Source organism: Mus caroli, unplaced genomic scaffold, assembly GCF_978045245.1.
Source record: "Mus caroli unplaced genomic scaffold, Mus_caroli_1 scaffold_2, whole genome shotgun sequence".
Classification (NCBI taxonomy): domain Eukaryota; kingdom Metazoa; phylum Chordata; class Mammalia; order Rodentia; family Muridae; genus Mus; species Mus caroli.
The window spans coordinates 35887882-35914228 of NW_028227257.1; the positions used below are offsets into that span (position 1 = coordinate 35887882).

Here is a 26347-nt window from a genome sequence, read left to right on the forward strand (position 1 = left end):
TTCATCATGGTACCTTGCCTTATCAGACAGAGAGGAGCTGTTGTGGCTTCTCTTATTATCAAGCTTCCAGCACTTCCCCTTGCTTTTGATTAGCAGCCCCCAAACCCCAGTACAGAGGGCACCACCCCCATTGTTGTAAGACACTATTGTGACTATATGACTTTTCTGGTTTCCTCTCAGCAAGCTGTGGTCTTTGGAAGAGAAGTCCAGTGGCAACCCAGTGTTTCTCAGTCACACCAGGCTTAAAGCACGGAGTTCTCAGTGTGAGTGCACAACCAACAGCAGGTTCTGGCTCTCCTCTCTTTTCTCTATGCTTCTAAGATATGCTCATATTATTACAGTATTCATTTATTTAAAAAAATCTATCATTGCTTTATATTTATCTCACAACACTATGCAGAATAACCTCCAAACTTAAGTGTCTGGTTCCTTGTAGGAGTCACAGGTCAGATGGTGGGGTCTAGTGTCAGCAGAAAGGACGGGAGAAACTAAGTTTCTGGGTGGCTCAGCATTGAGAACCTGAGAACATGAAGAAGGCAGCAACTGACAGTCCTGGGGCCTCCTGGTCCTGAGCGCAGCCTCTCGTCACATCACAACAGTGACTTCCGGAGGAGACTGGCCATTTTCAGGATCTCAGACTGGAAGAGGGAGATCCACAGATGCTCCTGGCTTAAGCTTACAGCCTGGCTTTCTGTGTGGGTGGCAGTGGGAAGGGAGACAGAGCTCCAGCCGCGGCGTGGCGAGTCTGGCCCTGTGCACGCGGTGACTTTTCCACTCATCTCATCCCGTTCTGCCTAGCAGCTCTCCTGCCACTGGTATATTTTGACTGATGCTGCCCTGGAGAAACAGTCAATGAGCCAACCACATACATAATTTTAATCTTCTAGAGGCCACAGCAGGAATAAGGGAGAAGAAAAAAGATGAAAGGCATTCCAATAACATACTTCATTTTCTCCCATATTTTCAAAATATTATTCCAGTATGTAATCAATAAAAATGTTACGAGATGCCTCACATTCTTTTTTTAGGAGAAGGCTTTAACATTAAGGGGCATGGTTGATATTTTTAGCCCATGTCCACGCAGACAAGGGCTTAGCAGGCACAGGGCCAGTGGTTACCGCTTTGCATTTTGGTCCCCAGGTCAAAGCTGGCTGCCCCAGTGAACAGCAGGTGCAGAGGAACCAGGAAGACCAGACACATTTTTGGCTTCTGAGTTCCTGAAAAGGCTCGGGTGAATCAACAGTTAATGCTTTCTTCTTTAAAAAGAAAAGTAAGTGTGTATGTATGTGTGTGTGTGTGTGTGTGTGTGTGTGTGAGAGAGAGAGAGAGAGAGAGAGAGAGAGAGAGAGAGAGAGAGAGAGAGAAAGAGACAGAGACAGAGAGACACAGAGAGACTGGGAACCTATGTGCCACAGCACACATGTGTCAAGGTCAAAGGTCAAAGTCAGGAGTCTCCTGTTTCTGCCTCACAGCCACTGTGGGAGTGCTAGGGTTATAGACATGCTATCATGTCAGGCTTTATGTTATGATTTGGGGGATTGACTCTACTTAGACATGGCAAATGTTTTACCTTCAGCCCACATTTTTTTGTTGTTGTTGTTGTTTTTGAAGTCAGGTCTCACTGTGTTTCCTGGGCTGATTTTGGATCTATAAGCTGAAATAACTCTCCTGTCTCAATCACCCTGGGGCACTGAGACTACAGGCACACATTCCAGCACCCTATGAATCAGTAGTTTTAAAAATCATGGTTTAACCATGAGGACTAGACCAGTTCATGGTGTCTTCAAGGCTCTGGGGAAGTGTGGGAGGACACACACAGCCCCCTTCTTTACCTCAGCCATCTGCTGAAGAGCTGGAACCTCAGTGTCAGGGCAGGGGAGAAGGCCTAGACCAATGGGAAAATGCAGATCTTTGTATTATAATTTATAACAGAAGCAAAATTAGTTATGAAATAGCAACAAAGATAATGTTATGGTAGGGGGTCACCACAACATGAGGAACTGTATTAAAGGGTAGCAGCCTTAGGAAGGTTGAGAACCTCTGCATTAGAAGGACTAGTGGGCAGGAAGATGTCTGTGCTATTCATACCTCACCCCTAGAGAGCTGAGAGAGAGTTGGGGGCCCCCTTGCAGACCAGTGATTCCTTGTTCCCTGTGCTTTCAGTAGCCTGGTGGCTCAGGAGGGAGCTGGTGGCTGAGTGAAGAGCCTTGGGCAAGGGTGTGAAGGCAGCCATGGAGTCGCATCCCACCAGGCATTTATCAGTGCAAAAGGCACTGAGAGAGCCAGGGCCCCTGGGGAAAATGGCAAGAGTGTTTCATGAACAAGTGTGACTCCTGAGGCAATGTTTGTTCAGGGCAAAGATGGGCACTCAGCCTGGGGAGAGAAGAGGAAGAAAATGATGGTCACACTTGAGCAGAGGCTGGTAAAGACAGAGAATGGATGAGGCCCTGAAAGATACCTCTCCTGTATCCTGTGGGTCCCCTGTAGGTAGAAAATGAATACCCCCATGAAGTGAAGAACATTTTCATTGGCTAGTTCTGTGAAGTTGTTTTCAGAGAGCTTAACCAAATGCAGGATGACCCACATTGTATGTGGCTGGCACCATCCTATGGATGGAGGTTCAGACTGAATAAAAGCAGGCAAAGGAGAAAGCCAAATGAGAATGGCAGACTCCTTTCCTGCTTCCTGGCAGTGCCATGAACCATGCCTTCCACCGTAATGACTGTGTGACTTTAAACTGTGACCCAAAAGAAACCTTTCCTTCCCTGAGTTGCTTTGTGTTAGGTTTGTGTTCATGACCAGAAGAAAATAACTAAGGAGGAGGAGGAAGAGGAGGAAGAGGAGGAAGAGGAGGAAGAGGAGGAAGAGGAGGAGAAAAAGAAAGAAAGAAAGAAAGAAAGAAAGAAAGAAAGAAAGAAAGAAAGAAAGAAGAAGAATTAGAGGAGGAAGAGGAGGAGGAGGAAGAAGAGAGTAAGAAAGGAAGGAAGGGAGGAAGGAAAGAAGGAAGAGAATGATCATCTCTTTAAAGAAAAGGATATTAATTTAAAAATTCTCCCCTAGTTAAACTTGACTCCTGCACTAGCTGCTTGGGATTGGTCCTTTCCCTTTATCGGGGAGGAAAGTATGAATTAAATCCCCTCAGCCATGCAGCTCCACTCTCTCAACATTACCAGCAAGTGGACATTCACTTGGGGTGAGATTCACAACATGTAATAACAGGCACAATGTACTATGTCAGTCAGAAACCATGGCCCAGATGTTAGATTGGGGCACAAACAAATACAATGTCAGACAGACAGACAGACAGACAGACAGACAGACAGACACACACACACACACACACACACACACATGCGTGCACATGCGCGCACACAGCAGCTTCTGGTCTCTAAATGTTTTTCTTACTTTAATGGAAGATAACTTGGTCATTAAGGCCAATGCCCTTGGAAGGGAACAATTGTGTTCTCATGGGACCCTGATTAGTTTTAAAGAGGGCAATTTGTCAAAAACTGGCATGAATGGGGCCTTGGGGGTTGGGGAGTAGATTGTGGCAGAGCATATGCTTAGCAAATGCAACTCCCTGAGTTCAATCCACAGCACCAAAACAAATGAGTAAACAAAGACCAGACTGGTCCTTCTCTGTCCTCTGGCTTACTACTTCACCATGTGATCTCCTCATCCCAGCTCCTGCCCATGGCACCATCCTGTCATGCTTCTATGTGGTGGGGAGGGTCCTTCCAGAGGCCAAACACATAATGTCATCCTATAGTGGACGCTCAATCTCCAGAACTATGAACTAAGTAGAAATCCTTTCCTAAGAAGGGCAGTGGTGGCGCATACCTTTTATCCCAGCACTTGGGAGGCAGAAGCAGGCAGATTTCTGAGTTCAAGGCCAGCCTGGTCTACAGAGTGAGTTTCAGGACAGCCAGGGCTATACAGAGAAACCCTGTCTCAAAAAATAAAAAAACAAACAAAAGAGAAAGAAAGAAAGAAAGAAAGAAAGAAAGAAAGAAAGAAAGAAAGAAAGAAAGAAAGAAAGAAAGAAAGAAAGAAATTCTTTCCTTATAAAGTCCCTAGATTGAAGATTTTGTTACAGCAATGGACAGTAGACATTCCAATTCCACTGGCTATCCCTAAGGTGAGTTGGGAATGCATCTTAGAATGACTCTGATCTCCTCACCAGGGTGGAGATCCCAGGATGCTGGCTCTCAACACACCATTGTTATGCTGGTGCCCTGACTGACTAAGGTGAGAGTGCACATAAGTCACCTGTCCTGACAGTTCTGTCTCAGACTTGAGTAGCAGACCTGGCTCTAGCAAACACTGAGCTGTCCTGTTAGTCTCAGCTGCTCTGCACAGACTCAATCCTATTTACCCATCATCTACAATACACGTCTTGGATGCCCCTAAGCACCTGGGGCCAGCATCCGTGAAGTCCATAGCACCCTGCCAAGTGACAGTCACTAGGACACATGGCAGGGGCTGCCATCTGGCAGGATGAGAGGAAGACAGGTTAGGAAGAGGAGTCAGAGAAGAAAAAAAAAAACAACGCACCTTGTTGAAGCCTTTGGTGACCAAATTGATGGCAAGTTCACGGCTGATGCCATCCACCCAGGCCACATCCTTTTCTCCAATGGGTTCAGAGAGAAAGGCTCTCAGCCTGGGCGACATGTCGTCCATCTTCTGCAACAGACATGGGTGGAGAAAGGATTAGACAATGTCTAATTGCTCATACTACAGTAGACATTGGGGAGGTCTCTTGGTCCAGGGATAGAGAGCAACAGATGGCAGACTGGAGTCTGTCATTCAGCATAGACTGGGGACTTTGAAATGCCAGGTGTACTGTCCCATGCTGCAGGCCTTTACACTTCCATTCACACATGGATGGAGGAAATGCATGAAGACTATGGGTGAGTTAGATCAAACCAACCCCACAGCAGCGGAAGGTGAGCTCAATGCTAACAGTTTCAAGCTCTCTTCCGATTCTTTCACCCAACACACTTAAGAAACAGCTGATGGGCTGATAAGATGACTCAGTGGGTAAAGGCACTGGTCACAAGCCTGACTTCCTGAGTTGAATCCTCTAAACCAGTGGTCCTCAACCTTCCTAATGCCGAGACCCTTTGATACAGTTCCTCACACTGTGGTGGCCATAAAATTATTTTGTTGCCGCTTCTTAACTGTAATTTTGCTGTTATGAATATAACATGAATATGTGATATGCAAGATATCTGATATGTGACCCTTATAGGGGTCACAACCCAAGGTTGAGAACTTCTGCTCTAAATCCATATGTGATGGTTAAGTTTTAAACGTCAACTTGCCACAGTTTAGACTCACCGGGCAAGAGAACCTGAGTGAGAGATTGCCTGATCAGATTAGCCGATGAGCATGGATGTCTGTGAGGGACTGTATTGATAGTTGATGTAGGAGGACCTGGCCCACTGTGGGCAGCACTGTTCCGTAGGCAAAGGTTGCTAAACTATATAAAACAGGAGGAAGCTAGCTGAGCAGGCAGATAGCTTCCGTACATTCTTTCCTCTCCGCTCTGCTCTTGACTATGGATGAAGTGTGACTCGATGCTTGGGTCCCCTCAATGATGGTGACCTGGAACTGTAAGCTGAAATAAATCCTTTCCCCCACCTCTTGCTTGTCTGTCACGACAACAGAAATGAAACTAGAGTATTATGTGAAGGCAGGGGTAGAGAACAGACTTCATAGAGTGGTCCTCCATATGCGCATGCACACACACACACACACACACACACACCATCACAATAAAGATAAATATAAAGGTTTAAAAGAAAAATGTCATAAGGAAACACCTTTCCAAAAACAACTTAGGGAGTTTGTTGTTGTTTGTTTGGCGGTGGGGGTGGGGTTGGGGTGGGCTTAGGCTTTCTTGCCTAACTGACCTCTCTTAGTCACCTGATAATGATTTTTTTTTTGTCATACTTGTATTTTAGCTTTTATCAAACTCTGTGATGGGTAGCAGACAGATAGATAAAACGCCAAAGTCCAGACTGAGGCTGCACATGGTACAATCCATGCACTTCTTCATCAAGCCTGCCGGTAGTAGCTCATATCCCGAACCTCTCCACACAGGGGCCGGGAGTGGCTCTCAGCAGTAAGACACTTTGCCTGATGGTCACAAGGTCCTGGAATAGATTCCCAGAAGCTAAAACAAACACACGAAACCACCCACCCCACCCCCACCCCCACCCCCGCCAAACAAACAACAACAAACTCCCCAAGCTCTGAACTTGTCATAGTTTGAATCTGAAAAGCCCCCCCCCCCACCCCGGAGCTCTTATTTTGAACACTTGGTCCCCAGCTTGGGGGACAGGGTACTATTCGGAAGGCCAGGGAGCCTTTAGGACGAAGGGCTTTGGCTAAGAAGAAACTAAGCCAAAGAGGGCAGGGGCCTTTAGAGGTTATACCCACACTGCCTCTGGCCCGAATTCTCTGCTTTCCAGTCTGCCACAAGGTGAGGAATCCCTGCTGCGTGCTCCTCTGCCATGGGCTACTCCCATCATGCCTTTGGTGCCTCGATGGATTGAAATATTTCCGAAACCATATTTTGACACACTTGTTCAGGGAAAAAAAGGAATTATATATACCCCCCCCCCACCGCTTTCTTCTTGTCCAGCTTTATTCCACCAAGCCCCTAGATTTTGATTAAGGCTGTTTACACTCACTCAGGTTCAGGCTCTCCGCGTCAGTGTCTCACACGCCAATCTTTGCTGGAAACAAACATGGGCTTTAGATACTTCTTAATCTAGCCATATTAACGCAAATGGTAGAGCACCTTGCCTGTATTCACAAGGCCCTGGGTTAGAGCCTCGGCATCAGGGGTTTGGGGAGTACGCATTGCTCTATCCGTGTGAGGTCTGTGCCCCAGCATAACCAGTTTTTGTTTGTTTGTTTGTTTGTTTGTTTGTTTTTTGTTTTTGCCGAGCAAAGATCACCGTCTTCCTTGCTGCTCTGACTCGACCATCTCTTCTCAACCAATCCCGAGTTTGAGGTTTGTTCACTGTGGCATCCTTTTCTTGCTAGCAACCTTTCTTTCAGCTTGTGATTTGAGGGACAGAAACTCCAGTTCTAAATGGCTCACACAAGATTTAATTATCCGAAAATTCAAATGTGTTCAGATACATCTGGATCAGCCTTCTTTTGTTTATCAGCTCAGTTCTTACCTTATGTTCTTCTCAGAAAGAATCTGGCTGCCCCAGGGCCTGCCATGGTTTTTTGCAAACAACACTCCCTCCTCCAAAGGGAAATGGAGTTCTTTTTTCCTGCAAAGCCTCAACAAATGCATTCTCTAATCCATATTATCATACACAAGGCCCTACAGCAGAAGTTCTGGGCTGAATATATTCAGAGCTCCCTGGATAGGAGTCAAAAACTGGGATGTTAACCATGTTACAAGGGATGATTGTCCAGTATCATAATAGGGGAATGGAGCATTTACTGCATAAATGCCCAGTAGATCATGAGGAACCAAGGGCTTCTATTGCCTCCTCGCGGCTCCGTCTCTCCCTACTGCAGCCCATCCCCGGTGCTTAGGGTACCATGGCTGACACAAGGTAGACACTGGACAACATAAATGTCTGATCAGATGCATCTAGCTCAGCCATTCTCCTGCCCCGCCCTCCTGACCTTTCTTCGAAGCAGATCTTCTCTTGTTTGCCTTCTTATCCTCCTGTTCGTATTGGTGTATGCCTTGGAGAAAAGATGGATCTGAAAGCTGGTTTTTGAGGGTCCTGTCTGTCAGCAGACCCTGGGGAAGAGAGATGACAGGAGAGGCTATGGAGGGTTCTCTGACACTGCTGCTCAGATCTGTAGATGCGTGAGCTCTAACCATGAGATGGAGGGCTCTAACTCTTTTCTTCTGTGTACTCTTCCCCTAAAACAAAAGCCAGCTCAGGGCCAGCATTCGCAGATGAACTCCTCAGCACCCATGCTCCTCTGAGGTGATGGTTGGAGTTGGTGGTCTGCTGTGGCCCAGGCTGGGCTCACCATTTTTGGATAAGGAATAGCCTGGAAGTTCTGTGAGCCATACTAACTTTGCCCAGGGAAAATTCCAGCCCGTTTCCATCTTAGCCATCTGTTAAGATAAACTTCCCCCCACTCTTCCAAAGAACAAATGGAAATTACAGCAATGTTATCAGTGCACCGGCCCCATCAAAGAAGGGAACAATTGGCATGCTTGTTTTTCCCACAGCTGAACCTGCTTAGCTTCTTGAAATACCTGCAAACTCGTCCAAGGGAGGGCCCACAGCAGGGATCAAAAGGAAAGGATAACTTCAGTGGATCTCAGTCCTGAGTGAAGTGGTTCCAGGGGAGTAATTCTTGGTGGTCAAAATGGGAGGCCAGTGTGTGTGTGTGTGTGTGTCTGTGTGTGTGTGTGTCTGTGTGTCTGTGTGTATGTGTGTGTGTGTATGTGTTACTGACTCTAGAGGGCGAGTCCACAGACACTAGTAAACTTGCTCAGGACAGTCCCCACAATCTAGAATTCTGTGGGACAGTGGTGAAGAAGGAATGACAGGTGAGAGGTAGGCTTGGGTAGACTTTGTGGGGAATGGCAGGAGGGCTTTGAGGAGTGCTAGGAAAGCAAGCAATGTCCTAGGAAAGAGATTCCCGCAGCTAGGGGGCTCTTCAGAATCCTTAGGGTACCCCCAGTGAAACTCATATGGGCACTTTTCCTCTATAAGCCAGACCTAGCCTTTAGGGAAGAGAAGAAAGTGTGTGTGTGTGTGTGTGTGTGTGTGTGTGTGTGCAGATATGCACATGCATGTGCGTGCACAAGCAGAGAGAGAGAGAGAGACAGAGAGACAGAGAGATGGGGGAAGAGATATTACAGGTTCAGGTGTTGTTCTAAAGACATCCCCCAAACACACACACACATATACACACACACACACACACACTTTACGAATGAAGAAACAGATAGGGTGCTGTTACTGGTTTTGACAAGCACTTGATTTTCATTTTACATGATGCAGAGGAGTCTAAAGGAAAGGAAAGATAAGTGGTAAGTGGGTGAGATCATGCTAAAAGGAGATACTGTTGGTCTGCTACAAAGTATCTCCTAGACCTCTTAAGGACTTGAGATGCTGTAGCAAAGGCAATTTGGCAGATTTTCTGAAGCTACATTGGACTGGGAGAAGAGTTTTAGACATTGTCTAAATACATATTGTTTTAATAATGGTGTGTTATTACCAGACGACAACAAATGCTGTGAGAGTGGTCTATTATTACAGTGGTTCTCAACCTGTGGGTCGTGACCCCTTTGGCAAACCTCTACCTCCAAAAAATATTTACATTACAATCCATAACAGTAGCAAAATTATAGTCATGAAGTAGCAGTGAAAATGATTTTACGGTTGGGGTTCTGTACGAAGAGTCGCAGCGTCAGGAAGGGTAGGGACCTCTGTGTCATTGCTAATAATGATCAATTGTTTGGTCCTAAGCCACTACACAGAGCTGATGGGAGTGTAATCAATACAGCCACTAGGAAAGTTTCTCAAAAACTAAAAATAGAACTACCACAAAGTCCAAATATACCTACCTCGCCTGGACATACAGCTGAAGGAGTCTAAGTCAGCATACTACAGAGGCACCTGCACACCCATGCTTACTCTGGCATTAGTCACAGCAGCCACAGCTTGGACACCCATCCACAGATGAGTACATAAAGAAAATGTGGCGGGTACACACAATGGAGCTCTATTCCCTTATTCAGTCATTCCGTTGTTTGTTGTGGGAAAATAGACACAACTGGAAATCATCCTGTTAAGCAAAACAAGCCAGACTCAGAAAAACATTGGGTGCATCTGAGAATCTGTCAAATCAGATTTTAAAAACAAAACAAAACAAAATGAAAGACAGAGGGGTGACGATTTGAGAAGAGAAAAGGAACAACCAGAGGGGAAGAGGGGACAAGGAGGTCTTCGGGGAGAAGGAATGAGGAGGTGTTTGGGTTGCATGTGATCAAAGTATGTTGTATACGTGTGTGCAAATGTCATAATGAAACAACTGCTTTGTACATATAAAAACACATTTACTTTTAAAGGTAGAAGTATTCAACCCTAATTGTCAACAGTGGTAAAGTTACAGGTCCTGGGCTATAAGTAATAGGAAATCCTGATCCAAACGCTCTTAAACTGTAGATTCACTCCCGATCTCAGGTAGCCAGAACTGCTTCTAATGACATGGCTCTGGGAATTTGCCAATTGGTATCTCCGTAGTCTTATCAGGACCTGGTTATCTGTCCTCTAGGTTCCAAAATACTGACAGATTTTTTTTCTCTGATCCTTTTCAGTGTGAAAATGCCCAAATGAAGGGTTCTCCATTTCTCCTTGGGTGTTCCTAAAGGGACATCACCTCCCCTTAGTTTCAAGACCTCGAATCAGACAACACAGCCTCCTGCCCACCAGTCACTGGCCAGAGAGAGATCAGCACAGGGTGGTGATCTCAGTCTCCCTGAAGCTCAGCCAATGACAGCTTCCTGACAGGCGAAGAGAAGAGCAGAAGCTGGGGAGTCAAATGACAGCATCGTCTAACGGTCCAGCACAGACAAGGCTCCTTTCAAAGCTTGTGCAGAGACGACCTGGAGGTTCAGTCCTGACCCCACAGGCCTGGGATGGACATTTGGTTCTATGTTTTTGACAAACTCCACAGAGAGGGCAGGATGGCTGGCCAAACAGGTCATACATCGAGCAAATCACCACACAATATCATGTATTCCTTTTATGTTATTACCTAAAACTTGACATCTTGGCCTGGTGAGATGGCTCAGAGGGGCGAAAGACACTTACCACCAAGCCTGATGACCTAAGTGCCTTCTACATGGTAGGAAGAAAGAAGTGACCTCTGTGACTTCTTCGCTGGCCTCCACATGTGCTTTTGTGACATGTATGCCCCAACCTCAGTGTAATAAACAGTGTTTTGAAACTTGTCATTTAATGCTTTTTATGTGTGTAGTTTGGAAATTCAGAGTGTTTTTACATTAGTGTGCAGGCCATCTCTGGGCCTCTTCTACAAACAGAGCCCCAGCACCCATGAACAATGACTCCACCATACTCTTCCCTTAGACCCCTGGCCTTCCATTATTTACTTCTGTTCCCATGGATTGGCTGATCTAGACACCTTATATACATGGAATCTCCCAGCATCCTTTTTGTGAAATTTTACTTAACATTATGTCTTCAGGGCTCACCTATACTGTGGCTTGTACTAGCATGGTCCTCCTTTTTAAGGATGGATAATATTCAGTCACATGCAACAGACCACACTTTTCTGGTCTTCATTTCTTAGATGATCTGGTCACTCCTGACCTCTGGTCTCTGGGAGAATTGCTGGCATGAATATGGGAGCAGAGGTGTGTCCCCGAGTCCTGACTCTAACTCTAAAAATACAGATCCAGAAGCAGAAACGCTGTGTGACATGGTAACCCTATCTCAGTTTCTTTAGTAATCATCGTAGCTTCCTTCGTATTTGGGTTAAACTCAACTCCGCATCATACTCATGTGAAGATGACTTTTGTTTGACATCCCAACGAGGGAAGAGCCTCCTGTTACAGGGAGTTTTCTCAGTGGCTGATTTCTGGACCATAAAGGGCTGCTTGGGGAGGACACACTGGCAAAGAATGACTTCAATCAGTTCAGACTTTAGATGCTCAGCAAGTCACTTGCTTAAATAAAGACTAAGGAGGTAGTGATTCCTCCTCCAGGGTTCAGTTTATTTGTCTTGGAATTTGGATGGGCCTCCAAATCTTTCTAAACCATCTTAATGGAAGCTGGGCATGGGGGCATGTTCCTTTAGTCCCAACACTCAGGAGGCATAGCCAGGTGATGTCTGTGAGTTTGGTCTCCATAGAAAGATCCAGGATAGTCAGGGCAGCATACGCACAAACACCAACCAAGCACCACCTGCCTCAACCAGCCAACCAAACAGCACCACTACCACCATCACCAAACAACAACAACACAACCGACAACAACCACACCCCCTTAGGGTGTGTCTGAGATTTGAGAACTACTCCTTCCTTATTTTTCTCAGAAACTTCTGGGCTACTTTGCTAGACTGATGGACTCCAGCTGAGTCAGATTTTGTGCTGGGACTGGCATGTCTGTGTCGCCATATGGCACACTCAGCCCAGCTCTGTCGCAGTGTCATCTCAGCTACCGGGCACATCAGATCCTCATTAGCCACCAGTATGAAGACAATCAGTCTTCCACTCCCCGTGGCTCTGAATTCAGAGAACTCCAGAGCAGGCAGGCCTTAGAGACCACCTGATTCTCCTCCCCTCTCCTCTCCCCCATCTCCCCCTCCCCTCCCTCTCTCTGTCCCTCCTTCCTTCCTTCCTTCTTTTTCTCCGTTTCTTGTTCCTTCTTCTCCCCCCCCCCCCCGCACCCCTGCCCTCTTCTTTTTCTTGAGACAGGACCCATCTTGCTAAGTAGCTAAAGTAACCTACCTTGGGCTGTCATCAAACTCTCCATCCTTCTACCTTAGTCTCTGAGTGCTGGGGCCACAAGCGTGCTTCATCATGACCAGCTATATTCTTTCTTGAATGCAGTGTTACAATATAATAAGGTCTCAAAGATTCAGGGCCTGATAGCTCAGGGCTGTCCATCCCAGCTACTCTGAAGGCTGAGGTAGGAGGATCACAAACTCAAGGCCCACTGAATAACTCAATAAGGCTATTGTCTTGAAATAACAAGCAGAGTAGGACTGAGAACCTAGCTAAGTGATAGAATCCTTGCTGAACGAGCATATGGGAGGACCTAAGTTTACTGTCCAGAAAAGAGAAGGAAGGGACGGAGACACACACACACACACACACACACACACACACAGAGAGAGAGAGAGAGAGAGAGAGAGAGAGCGCTCGAAGTTGTGAAGAATGTGAACCCTCCTAAGGCAAACACATTAAAGACATTATATCCAGTCTCTACCACAGAACAGTGCAGGGCCTATAGCCCTCAAGAAGGAAATGTGGGAATGGGAGCCGCAGGAGTGACCCCTGATGCAGTTGACCTGGAGCTTGGGAGCTCTCCCGTGCCCCCTCCACTGGAGTCTGAGGGAAAGCTGGCAGCCAGTCACTGCTTCCTGGGGCTCTAGACCCTTATCTCCACTCTACAAGCTATGGCTTCTTTCTTCCTATAGTCAGGCTCTCATGGAGAAAGGATGAAAGAAGGGGTGATGTTTTCACTTGATTTGGTTGCTGAGAGAAATCACTCTGACTTAGAGTCACTTGGGGAGGAAAGTGTTCCTTTGGTTACCAGCTCCGGGTTCCAGGACATCCTTGAAAGAGGTCTGGACAGGATAAAGGATGCTGCTTTCTGCTTGTTTCTGGCTAGCTTTCTTAGGCAACCCAGGACCACACCCTTCCTAGGAAAACTGCTCCTCCCACAGTGGGCGGGGACCTTTTAGTCAAGCCAGACTATTCCATTAAAGACACTGTCCTCAGACCAACCAGATAAAGCCACTTACTCAACTCCTTTCAGTAGATCCTAAGCTATGTCATGTTGGCAGTCGAGGCTAGTGAGGACAGGCTATACACTATTTTCTGGATGCTGGGGTCTGAATATGAGGTGCTCAGAGTCTCGGGAGGCATGGCAAGGCTGCCCTCACACAACAGAAGGAAGCACCATCCTCGTGGCTTCCCAGAGTTCCCAGATGACTGCATTTTGTATAGTCAGCTCAAGGACTATGTCCAAGGCACACACTGCTCAGTGCAGTATTGTGAAGCCAGCAGTAAAGACCCCACGTGACAAGGAAAGCAGTCTTGAGAGGAAGATGGGGCAGATTCCCAAGTGCTCACTGGCATGCTGGTTTCAGCCATGCCTGAAGGCATCCACCCTTGGAATTCTCAATTATCTTAGGGGGAAAAAATCAAAGTATTGCCCACTTTCGGGGATGACATTAGTTATTCAGCAAAGGACTCTACATAATAGACCTCCAAAGTTCACTTACTAGCTCACTCAATTCATTCAATAGAGACCCCGGGTGGGGCATTGGTTCCATGGCCTAGACCTTGGAAACAGAGAAAGTCACTATCTATGACTGGTGGTGTTCACCTTTCAAACACCGAGGTCGCATTTGCTGTCCTTACCCTAAGTTTTCTTTCCACAGTGGGTGGAAAGCGAGATCTTTTATTCCTCTGCTAGTCCTCTGATGGCTTCCAAATATTCCTTCTACAGTAGATCTTTGTCTTGACACTGGGTCTGCCAGCGATGACCAAGTAAATTCAACCAGCCCCAGGGGTTCAGTGAGCATCATCCACACTTTTTAACAACGTAATCGATGAACTTGTTGGACAGGGCCTCCAGCTGAGGCTTCTCCACAGGCCTATAGTAGGACCCAGTGAAACTAACATTACCAAGGGTAAGGAAGGGCTCCCAACCTTGAGGCCCTGAAAAGTGGATACAAGTAAAGACCATAAACTTCAGACTTTGTTTCTGAAGATGACCGCTAAGTCCCGCTGGAGTGGCTGGGCTGGAGGGAGGAGCCCTAAGTTTGGCCCAAGCTCTGCCCATAGCCAGTTCACTAAGCATGAGCCAATCATCTGTGCTTCATCAAACCAGAATGCTAGGCGTATTGGAGCTCTGCTTGCTGGATCCTTGCCACGCTGGGCCTCTGTTCATTTACAGTTTTCAGATGGCACAAAGCTCAAACAGGCTCTGTTCTACCAGTTTCCAATCCAAATTGCTCTGAAAACCAGAGTGATCTATTTTTTTCTTCTTCTTTTTATTTTATTTTATTTTTTGGCAAGGAGTACCTGCTTAGGAGCCAAACCTGGCCTGAATGGACATGAGGCTATTTATAGTTCCTATTATCCCATTTGGTGTGAGTATTTATACATTTCATCAAGAGAATATTAATGGGTTTGTTTACAGGGTGCTGGGCCAGACTCCACTGGGAATGTCTGGGAGACACAGAACAGGCACCAGATTATATTGCTTTCCTAATATTAAAAATGTCCGAATACCTCAAAACTTCTACCCACTTCTCCAATGGTGAATAAATCCTACAGATCTACACCAAGGTAGTGTGTAGCCAGACACCTGCAAAAGTTCCCAGGAATAATTAATGGTTCTCAAAGCCTGCCTATGCCCAGTCTCATCCATGGCCATAAATCTCTCTCCACACATTCAGAATCAGATTGTACAATTATGTACTAGGTCATTTTAGTCATCAATGGACATTATGGATGACAAGGCCCCGGGATTACAATGGGGTTGAAACTCCCTATGACCTAGAGTCATCCCATCACTCAGTGCAATGTTTGCAGCATAGACCAGCATATTGATGACTGCTTAGCATTGGAGCAGGGAGACAGCTCAGTTGTTAAAGTGCATGCCATGTCCCCATGGGTCTGCGTCCCCAGTAACCACGTAAAAAGGTCAGGGTAGTGACACATACCTATGATGCCTGCCCTGGGAAGGCTATCACAAGAGGTTCACTGGGGCTCACTAGCCACTCATTATAGCCAAGGAGAGAGCTCCAGGTTCACTGAGAGACCCTGTGTATTATTAGATGCCTTGTTGATGTGATAAAAATATTTGAAAAGAAACAACTCAGAAAAGAGGGGCTAGTTTTGGGCTCACGGTTCAAGAGTGAAGGTTTTCACGGTGACAGGAGCTTGAGACAGCTGTCGCATCGTATCAGCAGTCAGGAAACAGAGAGGGTGGATACCCCTGCTTAGTGCACTTTACTTGGTCTGAGACACCAGCCCATGGGAGGCCCGTTACCAGTGTTTAGGATGGGTCTTCCTAGCTCAGATAAACTAATCGCAGAAACACCCAGAGGTTTGTTTCCCTGGTGATTATAAATCTCATCAAGTTGACAGTGAAGATTAATCATCATCTTCTGCTGAAAAATTAAAGTGGAGAGCCAGAAAGATGGCTCAGAGGGAAAAGGTCCTTCCCGAACAAGCTTGGTGACCTGGATTTGAGTCCCAGAAGAACCCACATAAAGACAGAATGAGAGAACCAACCCCAAGAGCTGTCCTCTGACCTCTGCATGCATGCCACCTCACACACACACACACACACACACACACACACACACACACACCACGTGCAGGCATACACACACACACGAAAATTTTTAAACAGATAAAGAGCAATCAAGACTCTTGACATCAACCTCTGACCTCCACATTCATACAGAAGTACACACATATGCACAGATCCACACATACAAACATACACCCCTGCCTCCAAAGTTCAATATATACAATTACCAATTATGGTCAATGTATAGGACTTGATAATGATAATCAATCCTATGTTACTAGCCTATATATTGATGATATTGTACTTTTATCATTATTTTTGCTTACAAAAGTTTAGTGTGAAAAAGTATGCCACAGACTAAAGCTTGGGTGTGTTTTGAATGTCTCCCAGGGACTGTAAGTGATTGACAGCTCCCTTCTCAGGATGTGGCCTGGTGGGTCACTAGTTCTCACAAGACTCCTTGGTAGTTCTCAGGGAGTCTTGCTATAAAAGTGCTGTCTTTACACGATTACCTCGTGACAATCCTCTCTGTCCCTGCCACCATGTGTCTTGCACAGTGGCATCACACCAGACCAAGTGCCCTGTGATTTTTGGACTTTTAGTCACCAAATCTGTGTGCTTTCTAAAACCCCTTATTCTACTGACTTAGTTGCCTGGGACATTTTGTTGCAGTAATTCAAAGGTTCACACCTGACCTGACAGCTTTACATAGCCCAGCACCTTGTCTTTTGATGGCAGCAGGCAGCCATGTCATGTGACTGACCCAGACCTTTTAGGCATGTCTAAGTATGCTCTGATGTTCACACAGCCATGGACCCACCTGTTTCTCAGCACACATCCCTAGCCTTAAGCAACCCATGCCTGCAATCTTTCAGCTTCTGTAAAGTCCGGCCTAGCCTATGGTACCTTTACTCTAGCTGTGACTGGTCCCGAGTCATATCTGTCCTTCCTGAAAACGTTCCCTTCCTTTGGGGCCCCGTTATCTGCAAAAGACTGAGAGAGCAGATTTAGTAACAGTCATGTGGAGAGCAGATGAGAGAAGGCTGTAGCCCAGTAGTACAGTAATTACCAGCCAGCATCATGAACTGCAGCTTCTGACTGAGATCATATAACTTGATGTAGTGGTTGCAAAAAATGTGGCTATGACCCGAAATCAGACACACAATGAACCCAAGGTGTTTCTACGAACCCAAGGTGTTTCTGCCAGTGTGACTTGTGCTGTATCACATGGTTTCTCGAAATACACAGCACACATGGTGTAGTGCACATACCAACACATGTGACACCAACAAGGACTGCCTGAAACACCTCGGGCGAGGCTCAGGACTCCTGTGAGCTGTGAGTTCCAGTCTTCCTACTGAGGGCAGAAAAACTTTTCTTATGGTTTAACTATGGAAAACAAAGGCTTAGTAGTTTGCTCTTCCATGCTCAACATTTAAGTATCATATTAGTCCATCTTTGGGTTGTTCTGTAAGAGAACTTTTTTAATTTTTAAAATTTTATTTTTAAATTAAAAATTTTTTATGATTACAAATTTTACACATGAGTTCTATATTTACATAATTTCCACATATATATGGTTACCTCAAGATCTATCTCATATATATATACATATATGTATATGTATATGTATATATATATGTGTGTGTGTGATAGTAACCTATCAGGGGATTTGTCCCTAAAGAAGACCTTCTCTTATCAGCCATTGATTGTTTGGAAGTAGCTCTTCATCTAGAGGTGGGCCTGTGTGAGGTTGTCCCTGTCTACATCAGCAGGTTAACTGATATCACTGCTCAGGCCTTGTTTAGGTAAGCATATCGTTGGGATGTCATGTATATCGTTCCCTATCATATATAGAAGTCACTATCTCACAGCAAATGTCCTGGTCCTCTAGCTCTTACAGTCTTTCTTTCTACCTGTCTTCAATTTTCCCTGATTCTCAGGGTAGGGGTTGGGCTCTAGATGCAGTTGTGAATCTCTGTCCTAGGCTCCATCTATTACAAAAAGAAGTTTCTTTGATGAGAGGTACTTATCTGGGTAGAAGGATAAGTATTTAGAATACAGCTAGAAATTATATTGGTTTAGGAAAAGGGCAGCAGCAGTAGGTTCTCCTCTCAGCCTATGGCCTCTCCAGCTATGGATAGTTGGCTGATGAAGTCTCCTCTACTGAGAGAGCCTTAAGTCTAATTAGACAATTGTTGGTTACCCCAAGATAAAAATGCCACTATTGCACCACAGGAGCTACCTTGCCAGGCTGGTAATTGTAATGGTTCCCAGGCTTTACAGCTTTTTTTTTTTTCTCTTGGCAGCTTTCACAACACCTTCTGATACTATGAGAGCCAGTCTGCAGGTAGCCCCAACTGGATTTCTCCAAGACCTGTATCCAAAGTGTTCAATGTCTTCAGTAATAGGCTTTTGCTTTCAAGTTAAGGAAGACAACCAAGGGCAACAGCAATGATCTGTACTGTTTGGAGAGGGTTATTGTGCCACCCTGGTCAATAACTCCTGTTAGCACTGGGGTTTTGGTAGGTAGTCTATAGGGGTTTTTTTAGGGCAGGGGTGGGGGAGATTACCATCCCATAAGATACAACTCTGTGTGGGAATACTTTAAGAATTGATGTTTGACACATAAGTGGATGCTCACAGTCAGCTATTGGATGGATCACAGGGCCCCCAATGGAGGAGCTAGAGAAAATACCCAAGGAGCTAAAGGGATCTGCAACCCTATAGGTAGAACAACATTATGAACTAACCAGTACTCCCGGAGCTCTTGACTCTAGCTGCATATGTATCAAAAGATGGCCTAGTTGGCCATCACTGGAAAGAGAGGCCCATTGGACTTGCAAACTTTATATGCCCCAGTACAGGGGAACACCAGGGCCAAAAAGTGGGAGTGGGTGGGTAGGGGAGTGGTGGGGACGGTATGGGGGACTTTTGGGATAGCATTGGAAATGTAAATGAGGAAAATACCTAATAAAAAAAAGAATAAAAAAAAAGAATTGATGTTTGAATTGCCTAGTTTTGTTTCATACACATAAAAAAAATTGTTCAATGAATGGTAGCTTGGGATGAGGATGGAGTTTCTAACAGTTTCTGAGATAGTCTAAGCATGCTTCTGCCATTTGTATTACATATTTATGTGAAGAGGAAATATGGAAATATCAGCACTGGTAATTATAAAATCAAAATATGAGTCAATTCTGAAAAATGGTGAAGATGTTCTATATCCTGCAGAGTCAGATTTGGCTGACTTCATTTGTTCTTTCTTCATTTGTCTTGGAGTGTATATGTGTGCACACACATGATGTGTGTGCCTGCTTGTGTGTACCTGTGCGTGTTTGAGTGCCTGGGTGAGCGCACCACAGCACACACGTAGAGGTCAGAGGATAATCTCTAATGTCTGTCCTCACCTTCAGCCCTGTCTCAGGGTATCTTGCTCCTGCTTGCCAAGTTGCCTGACCTTAGAGCTTCCAGGAATTCTCCACTTTGCCTCCTATCTTGCCACAAGATTGATGGCACTACCGACGCATGTTACTGTGAGCATCTTTTACATGGATTCTGGGGATCTGAAGTCATGACTTCATGCTTGCAGAAAAAGACCTTCCCCCACTAAGCCATGCCTTTAGCCAAGCCTTAATGTAAAAGTAAATGACCACACTCATCCTATGTGTATACAGATTTGCTTTTTGTCATTAATAGTAAAATTATATGGATACCAAAGAATTGTTTTGGGATAAATTTGCGATTCATTTCCAGTGCATGTTTGGTTTGTGCATCCATTTTTACATACTTACATGTGTGGGGGCACACAAAAATTTCTTAAGCGGGGGAGGGTCAGGAGTGGAATGAGTTTAAACCTTCCCTAGCATGTACAAGACCCTGGGGTGCATTCCCTGATGGCAAAACAAACAAAGCAACAACAGTGTTACTCTAGTTTCTGTCACGATGCATCTGTCTCTGTGCAAACTTAAGTTCACTGTGCATGTTTTTAACTGGGATTTAACAAGTTTTCTGTGTCTATGCTCGCTGACACTATAGATACCATAAGATCATATGGTGCTTGAGTTTTTGTGTTTATTTCATTTATCATAATGCCATTAATGGTCAGCCCCACTACCATATATGACAAGCTTTCTTTCCTTTTTGAGTCTGGCTAGTATTTCTCCATATGGCTACATAACAGTACAACAGCCCCTTGGTTCAAGACATCCTCCCTGCCCATGATGCTACAACCCAGATAGTCAAGTCTCCTCCATCCATGGCTGTAGCAGGTGCCTATGACCAATGTACAGCTTCCTGTGTACTTAGTGTAAGTAATCTCGAAGTAACTCATGGTACCCAAGGAACGCAAACACCATCCAATAGGAGCCATACAATATTGCTTAAGGCACAAAGGCAGCAAGACATGCCTGCACATGTTTAGTATAGATGCAGTTTCTCTAAGGAACATCTCCTGACTTTGGAGTATGAAAGCACAGATAGGAGGGCTGAACATACTTTGTTGCCCATTCACTCATCACTGGACACTGGTGACGTCTCAGCTATCATGAATAAAGCTGCTGTGAGCATGGATAAGCATGGGTGTACCAGAACAGACGCATTTTAAACCTCTCGATTTGTCTGTTCCTTATGAGTGATTCCTCCTTCCTCTGCCTTCAGTGCCAGAGAAGAGGAGGAAGCAGTGCCAGGCAGAGAAGAAGAATTCGGGCTGAGGAAGCAGGAAGTAGGGGCAGGGGCTTGCCTTCCCTTCTCTTGAACAAAACAGGAAGTGGCAGGCCTGAAGATCCCAGACGGGGAGAGCTGGATGACTGGTGGGTTTGAAGCTACGCATGGAGCTAGTGACTGTCCTCTTGGGCTTATAGGGAAACGACCGTTTCCCAAGTGTCTTGGACGGCGCTGCAGCCCATATAGTGTCTAGGTAGAGCATCTGAGCGGTTGCCCTTGGCATTTTGCAGCAAACAGCCCGCATGTCCAAGACAGGACAGAGTGAATGTGCTTCAAGGGCTGGTAAGTAAGCAGAAGCCTCCTGTCAGGATGAAGAGGGCCCCTGGGAGAGAAGCCTACCACCAGGGTAAGCGTGCTGGTCACAGGCGGTGGCACTGAGTAAATCAAGATGCTCCTGACAGACTGGGCAGGGCCAGACACCACAAGCCAGAATAGAGACAGTGCCTTAAGGACCAGGGTGTCATCCTGTGCAGCAGACAGGCATTCAGAATCTCTCTGAAACTGCCACCAGAGAGCTAGCTCCTGTTCCCATCTATGCCCTGACCCCCATGCGGAGCAGAGTTGTCTCCAAGGAGATTAAATCTCCCGGTGAACTACACAGAAATGGGCTTGCATCTTCATACGAAAGGACATAGGGTACTCCGTAAGTGCTGCTGGGGGGCTGTGTCTAGGTCCTCCGCCCAGCCAGAAAGCCTCATTTGTAGCTGCAGGTTCACAGCAAACCTCATTGCTGTGGGAGGACTGTTGCCTAGGAGACAAAGTCATCCAACCTGGAGCCACCTGGAAGGTTCAGAGGCCCAGCCCCCTTGCTTGTAAGTAACTACAGTAGCACAATGGCCTAGTCTCCCCTTGGCAGGATTGTGCCCTAGAGTGTACCAGAGGGTCAGGCAAGAGCTGGCTACACCTGACATTAGACTACTCAGTTCGTCTCCTGTCCCTTTGCTGTCCCAGTGAGCTCGTGAGTGAAATCCGGGTCCCTCACTCAGCTGCTAAGAAAAGCCACCCAAGATGTAAATGTCCCAAGGCCTAGGCTATGTCTCTCTGTACCCCCACAGGGTGGAGATGTCTAAGAAAAAGCACAGATGGGTTTTGCTTGGTTTGATGTGTAATTGTAGTGAGAGTGAATCTGGGCTTCCACCGCATACGTTAAGGTCCCTGGGCAAAAGTAATTTTTATAAGCAGTTGGCAGACCCTGACTGTCTTCCTGTATGCCTGTTGCACACAGGGCTGTCTGAGTAGTTGTGCTTGTCTGTAGCACATACCACCCCAGGAAGTTGTGTCTGACCCCCCCCCCCACCTCCCAAAGCCAGGTTGAGGGACTTAGATAAAAAAATGAAAGCTGGTTATTCTTGGGAGTTGAGATACAATGATGGAACATGCAAGGCTAGCCTGAGTTATATGGGAAGACCTTATCTCAAGAAAAAAAATTAAATCAGATACACATTCAATAACTCTGCAGTATAAGTGGGAAGGGCCAATGGACTTCCACTGAAAACATTATTGGGTGTTTATTTAAGTAGGCATCTTTTAATTTTCTTTACAAAGTTTTATTCACGTGTGTGTTGTATGTGGTGCATGTGTGTGTGTTTATGTCTCTGTATATATGTACACATTTAGGTGGCTGTTCACAGTGGCCAGAGGAGGTGACAATCCTCTGGAGCTGGGATCCTGGCAGTTATAAACTGCCCCAGATGGGTGCTAGGAACCAAATTCAAATCCTCTGTAAGAGCAGCAAGTCCTCTTAACTGCCAAACCATCTCTTCAGCCCCATAACTGGGCTTGTTGTGCCCTTAAAATATATTTTTAAAGTTAAAATATAATTATGTCCCTCCAAGCCCTCCGTATCCCCTCCATTAGACCCCTCCATACCTTCCCGCTCCTATCCCTACTTCAGTCACAGTCGAATGGATGACCTCTTATTTCTTTCATTATTGTAGTTCTGTTTCTCTTGCCACCCTCCCACACTTGGACTCTCAGAAGCCCCTAGGGCTGCCTCTGCTTCTGACCCAAAACAGCAGAGCTGCAGATGTCAGAAATCGCCCTCTGGGACTTTGCTCCTGACTTGACCTTGAGCCTTCCTCTCCACAGAGCAAGGGAGCAAATCTGGGGGATCTAGATGAGAGGACACAGCTAGAATGGAGGCAGGACAAGGCGTCTCTCAGAAGTCGCCTGGGAGCCAAACACTAGCTTGGCTGTCAGCAAGTCCCTGCTCATCTGGAAAGGAGGACTAGTGCCAGCTGGGCTCATTCCGGGAATAGAAACGGAATAAAGACTGTGGGCAAGTGAGAGATGAGAAACCAAGTCGCACTGGCAAGTTCTGAGACTTACATGGATTGAGCAATTCAGATATGCCTGCCTATTCACAGTCTCTGCCACACTTTGCTTCAAAATCAACTGATGGGTTGATTTGGGGAAATGGAGGATCAGAGTGGTGAAGACCAGCGTGTCTTCTCAGTAAAAGACACAGGCAAGCTATATGCTGAGGGCTGGGAAGATCCAGAGCCAGTCTTTCCAGGGCAACCTTAGCAGATGCTGTCCCAGCCCTGCCACTGGTCCTTCAGGACTCAAGAGTTCCCACAAAAACCAATGCCTGTGGCTCTGTCCGTTCCGTGTCTGGGAGTATTACCCAACCAGGGAGGTATGAACAACACACACCTATTCCCTTAGGTAACACAACTCCAATCTCCCAAATGTCCTGGGGGGGGGCACACTGTTTAGGGAAATAACCTGCTTTGTAGCCATCTTCTCCATCCTGTCTCACTTTCAGACTTCTCTATTGTGTGACAGGGATCCCTCCCCAAATCAACTTCTCAACTTTGGAAAATGCCCTTGATATGAGTAGCCCACAGGACATCACAGTCAGTCCCTACCGAACATACATGGCAGTGTCACATGGAAAGAGAGCCACAAACATTGGGAACTTGAGTCCTGAACTCTGGGACCACAATAGCCCAGGATTGTGGGGGAAGGGTCAAGGGAGCTTCAATCCCTGATCCCTCAAACAGGACAAGCAGGCGATAGCTACCTCTCCATTTCCAGCAGGGTGCCATAAAGCCAGCTCCCCACCATCAACCCTAGTACGAATCTAGTACCTTGACATTTCTCAGGCTTCTCTCCTTATAAGGTCCCCACCCCTTACAGTCCCTGAGTATGTAGAAAAAGCATTTTCCAACACCCCTGCTCTGGTCAATGCTACATAGCCACACAAACCTTGTTCCAGAGACCTTAGCCACCTCCCCAGGAGCATAAATACCCGCCCTGTCCCTAATAAATGGAACCAGTTACCTCCTGAGTTCCTGCACTGCACTTTCCCATGCCTGGCTAAGCTTGCCTCCCTCCAGTTCAGCTCGTGCTCACTAGGCCATGCTACTGAAAGGGAAGCAAACACAGGGTGGCCCTGAAAGACAAGAGGCAGGGCTGGGGCAGCATCTGCTAAGTTCAGTCTGGTTCTGAGTCCTTGCTTTGGAGGAAAGACCTGGCTCTGGAGGTTCCCCAGCTCTGACCAGCTGAACCAGTAGAAGTCTGGGAACTGGCTATGGGTTAGATTCTCAAGGGCCCAGAAGCCTAAGAAAACAGCTAACACCTCTGCAGATTTAGATGCAAAGACCTATCCAGAATCTCTTTCTGGGTCACCAAGACTAAAAACGAAGACCCTCCTGAGATAAGTAACTATCAGGAGGCTGGTTGTGTCTGGCTTCAGGAGAGCCCCAATGGGAGCTGTCCTTTAAACTTGTGTGGAATTCATAGGAGTTCCCATGAACACGCAACAAAGGATTTCCCAGCGACTTCTATCTCTTAATTGATGGCATTATCCTTGGAGCTCTTTTGCAATCGGTAAGAAGCAGTGAAGTCATTTCTGGACATCTTCGGGGTTATAGCCTTTTGATTCAGTAGGGAAGATACTCAAGACTAGATCATCAGGAGGTGTAGATCTAGAAGAAGTCTTAGTCCCATGATCTTTTTGAAAGCAGGACTGTTAAACACCTATTCTGGTTAGGGATAGGTGACAAACACAAAAGCCAGAAGGAACTGGCAAGAGAAGGCAATTAACCTGGGAGGGAAAAACAGTTCAAGGGCAATGGTTAGTGGGGATTGGAATTGCATCCGAGACAGAGGTTACAAAAGTGGTATGGACTCGGGTTGAGCAGGGTCCCACACTCCATCTGAAGGTCACCCTCTCTCTGAAAAGTTTGTCTTACTTTGGATAAGTTTGACTGAATTTGTGGAACTTTTAGCCAAGAAATCCAAAATTTAAAATTTAGATTTTTATGCACAAATTTCCATTTTGTTTGTTTAGTTGCTTGCTTAAGACAAAGTCTTGCGGCCGGGTGGTGGTGGCGCACGCCTTTAATCCCAGAACTCAGGAGGCAGAGGCAGGCGGATTTCTGAGTTCGAGGCCAGCCTGGTCTACAAAGTGAGTTCCAGGACAGCCAGGGCTATACAGAGAAACCCTGTCTCAAAAAAAAAAAAAAAAAAAAAAAAGACAAAGTCTTGCTATGTAGCCCAGGCTAGCCTAGTACTCGCTACGTAGCTGAGGTTGGCTTCAAACTCCCTCAAGTCCCCCGGCCTCAGGCTTCCAAGTACTAGGATTACAAGATACCATCATGCTTGCCTCCAATTTTGGAGGACAGGGGGTGTTTATTTTGTTTTCCTTTGAGATGTAGTCTTATGTAGCCCAGGCTGGCCTTTTGAACTTTTTGTGTAGCTAAGGATGAACTTGAGTTCCTGATCTGCCTCTGCCTCCAAAATGCTAAAATTACAGTATGTGTTATCACACAGAATAGCAACTTTTTTTTTCTTTTGTGACAAGATTTTGTCAAGCCATAGTTTGCTTTGAACTGGCCTCAGACTGAGATGTTTCTTCTCTCCCAGCTGTCTGAGTGCTAGAACTACCGATATGTGCCATCATGCCTGCCTCAAGTTGCCAAATTTTAACTGTTGGCCAATAACTTGCATATTTGTAACACGGATGCAACCAAACCAATCTATACCACTAGTTTCCCTCTGTTGTTATGGACTTTGCTTCCAGAGGAAATCGTGTCATCTGTATTTATCAATACAACTAGACATCATACATTCAGTTTACTGTAGATCAGGCAGCTCAGGTTCAGAGTCCTTTCAAGTAAGTCCCATCTCCTAGGAAACCTGAACTTTGGATTGGTGCTTTCCCCTTAAACTTTGGATGAAGCTGATCTGGGATAGTTTTGCTCTTCCCCGTGAGGTGACCATCACTCTCACCTCTCCCTCCATGTTCCTCAGTGAGATGCACATCCTAGTGGTCCTGCCCTGAAGATGGCTGGGTTTCCAGACCTGCAAACCTGGCTTAGCATTCCATGCTCAGGTTCCAGCTCTTTCAGGGTCCCCTGAGTGCTGGTGTGATCTGGATGTCTTTCCAAGGCTCTGGTGGGAAAAGTGTGCAGAAGATACTCTACTCAGATCTAGTCTTCTGCATGGAATTTGGGTAGAGTCATCTGGGAGTGACTGAGCACACATGTATGGTACCTGTGCTCCTGTATAGGGGAGAGCTGAGAGAGCCATTTGCACACTTCGTGCCCCTAGCCATCTCATCTGCACAGTGAATGCTGCTTGATTCACTC

General features: G+C 46.1%; 1 protein-coding gene across 4 annotated transcripts in view; it reads right to left on the reverse strand.

Moving 5' to 3' along the window:
- The window catches only part of Banf2 (BANF family member 2), a 38391-nt gene that overhangs the window by 3867 nt on the left and 8177 nt on the right, over window positions 1-26347 (reverse strand). The window contains exons 2-4 of one of the 4 annotated variants that reach the window (XM_021156257.2): window positions 7660-7780; window positions 6699-6743; window positions 4555-4683 (exon numbers count right to left, since the gene is read on the reverse strand). In XM_021156257.2, the coding sequence (XP_021011916.1) occupies window positions 4555-4680 (126 nt within the window). In that variant the 5' untranslated portion in view covers window positions 4681-4683; window positions 6699-6743; window positions 7660-7780. Of the gene's footprint in view, window positions 1-4554; window positions 4684-6698; window positions 6744-7659; window positions 7781-16931; window positions 17019-26347 lie in introns of all 4 variants that reach the window. The other 3 variants (XM_021156256.2, XM_021156254.2, XM_021156258.3) reach the window with 3 other exon arrangements.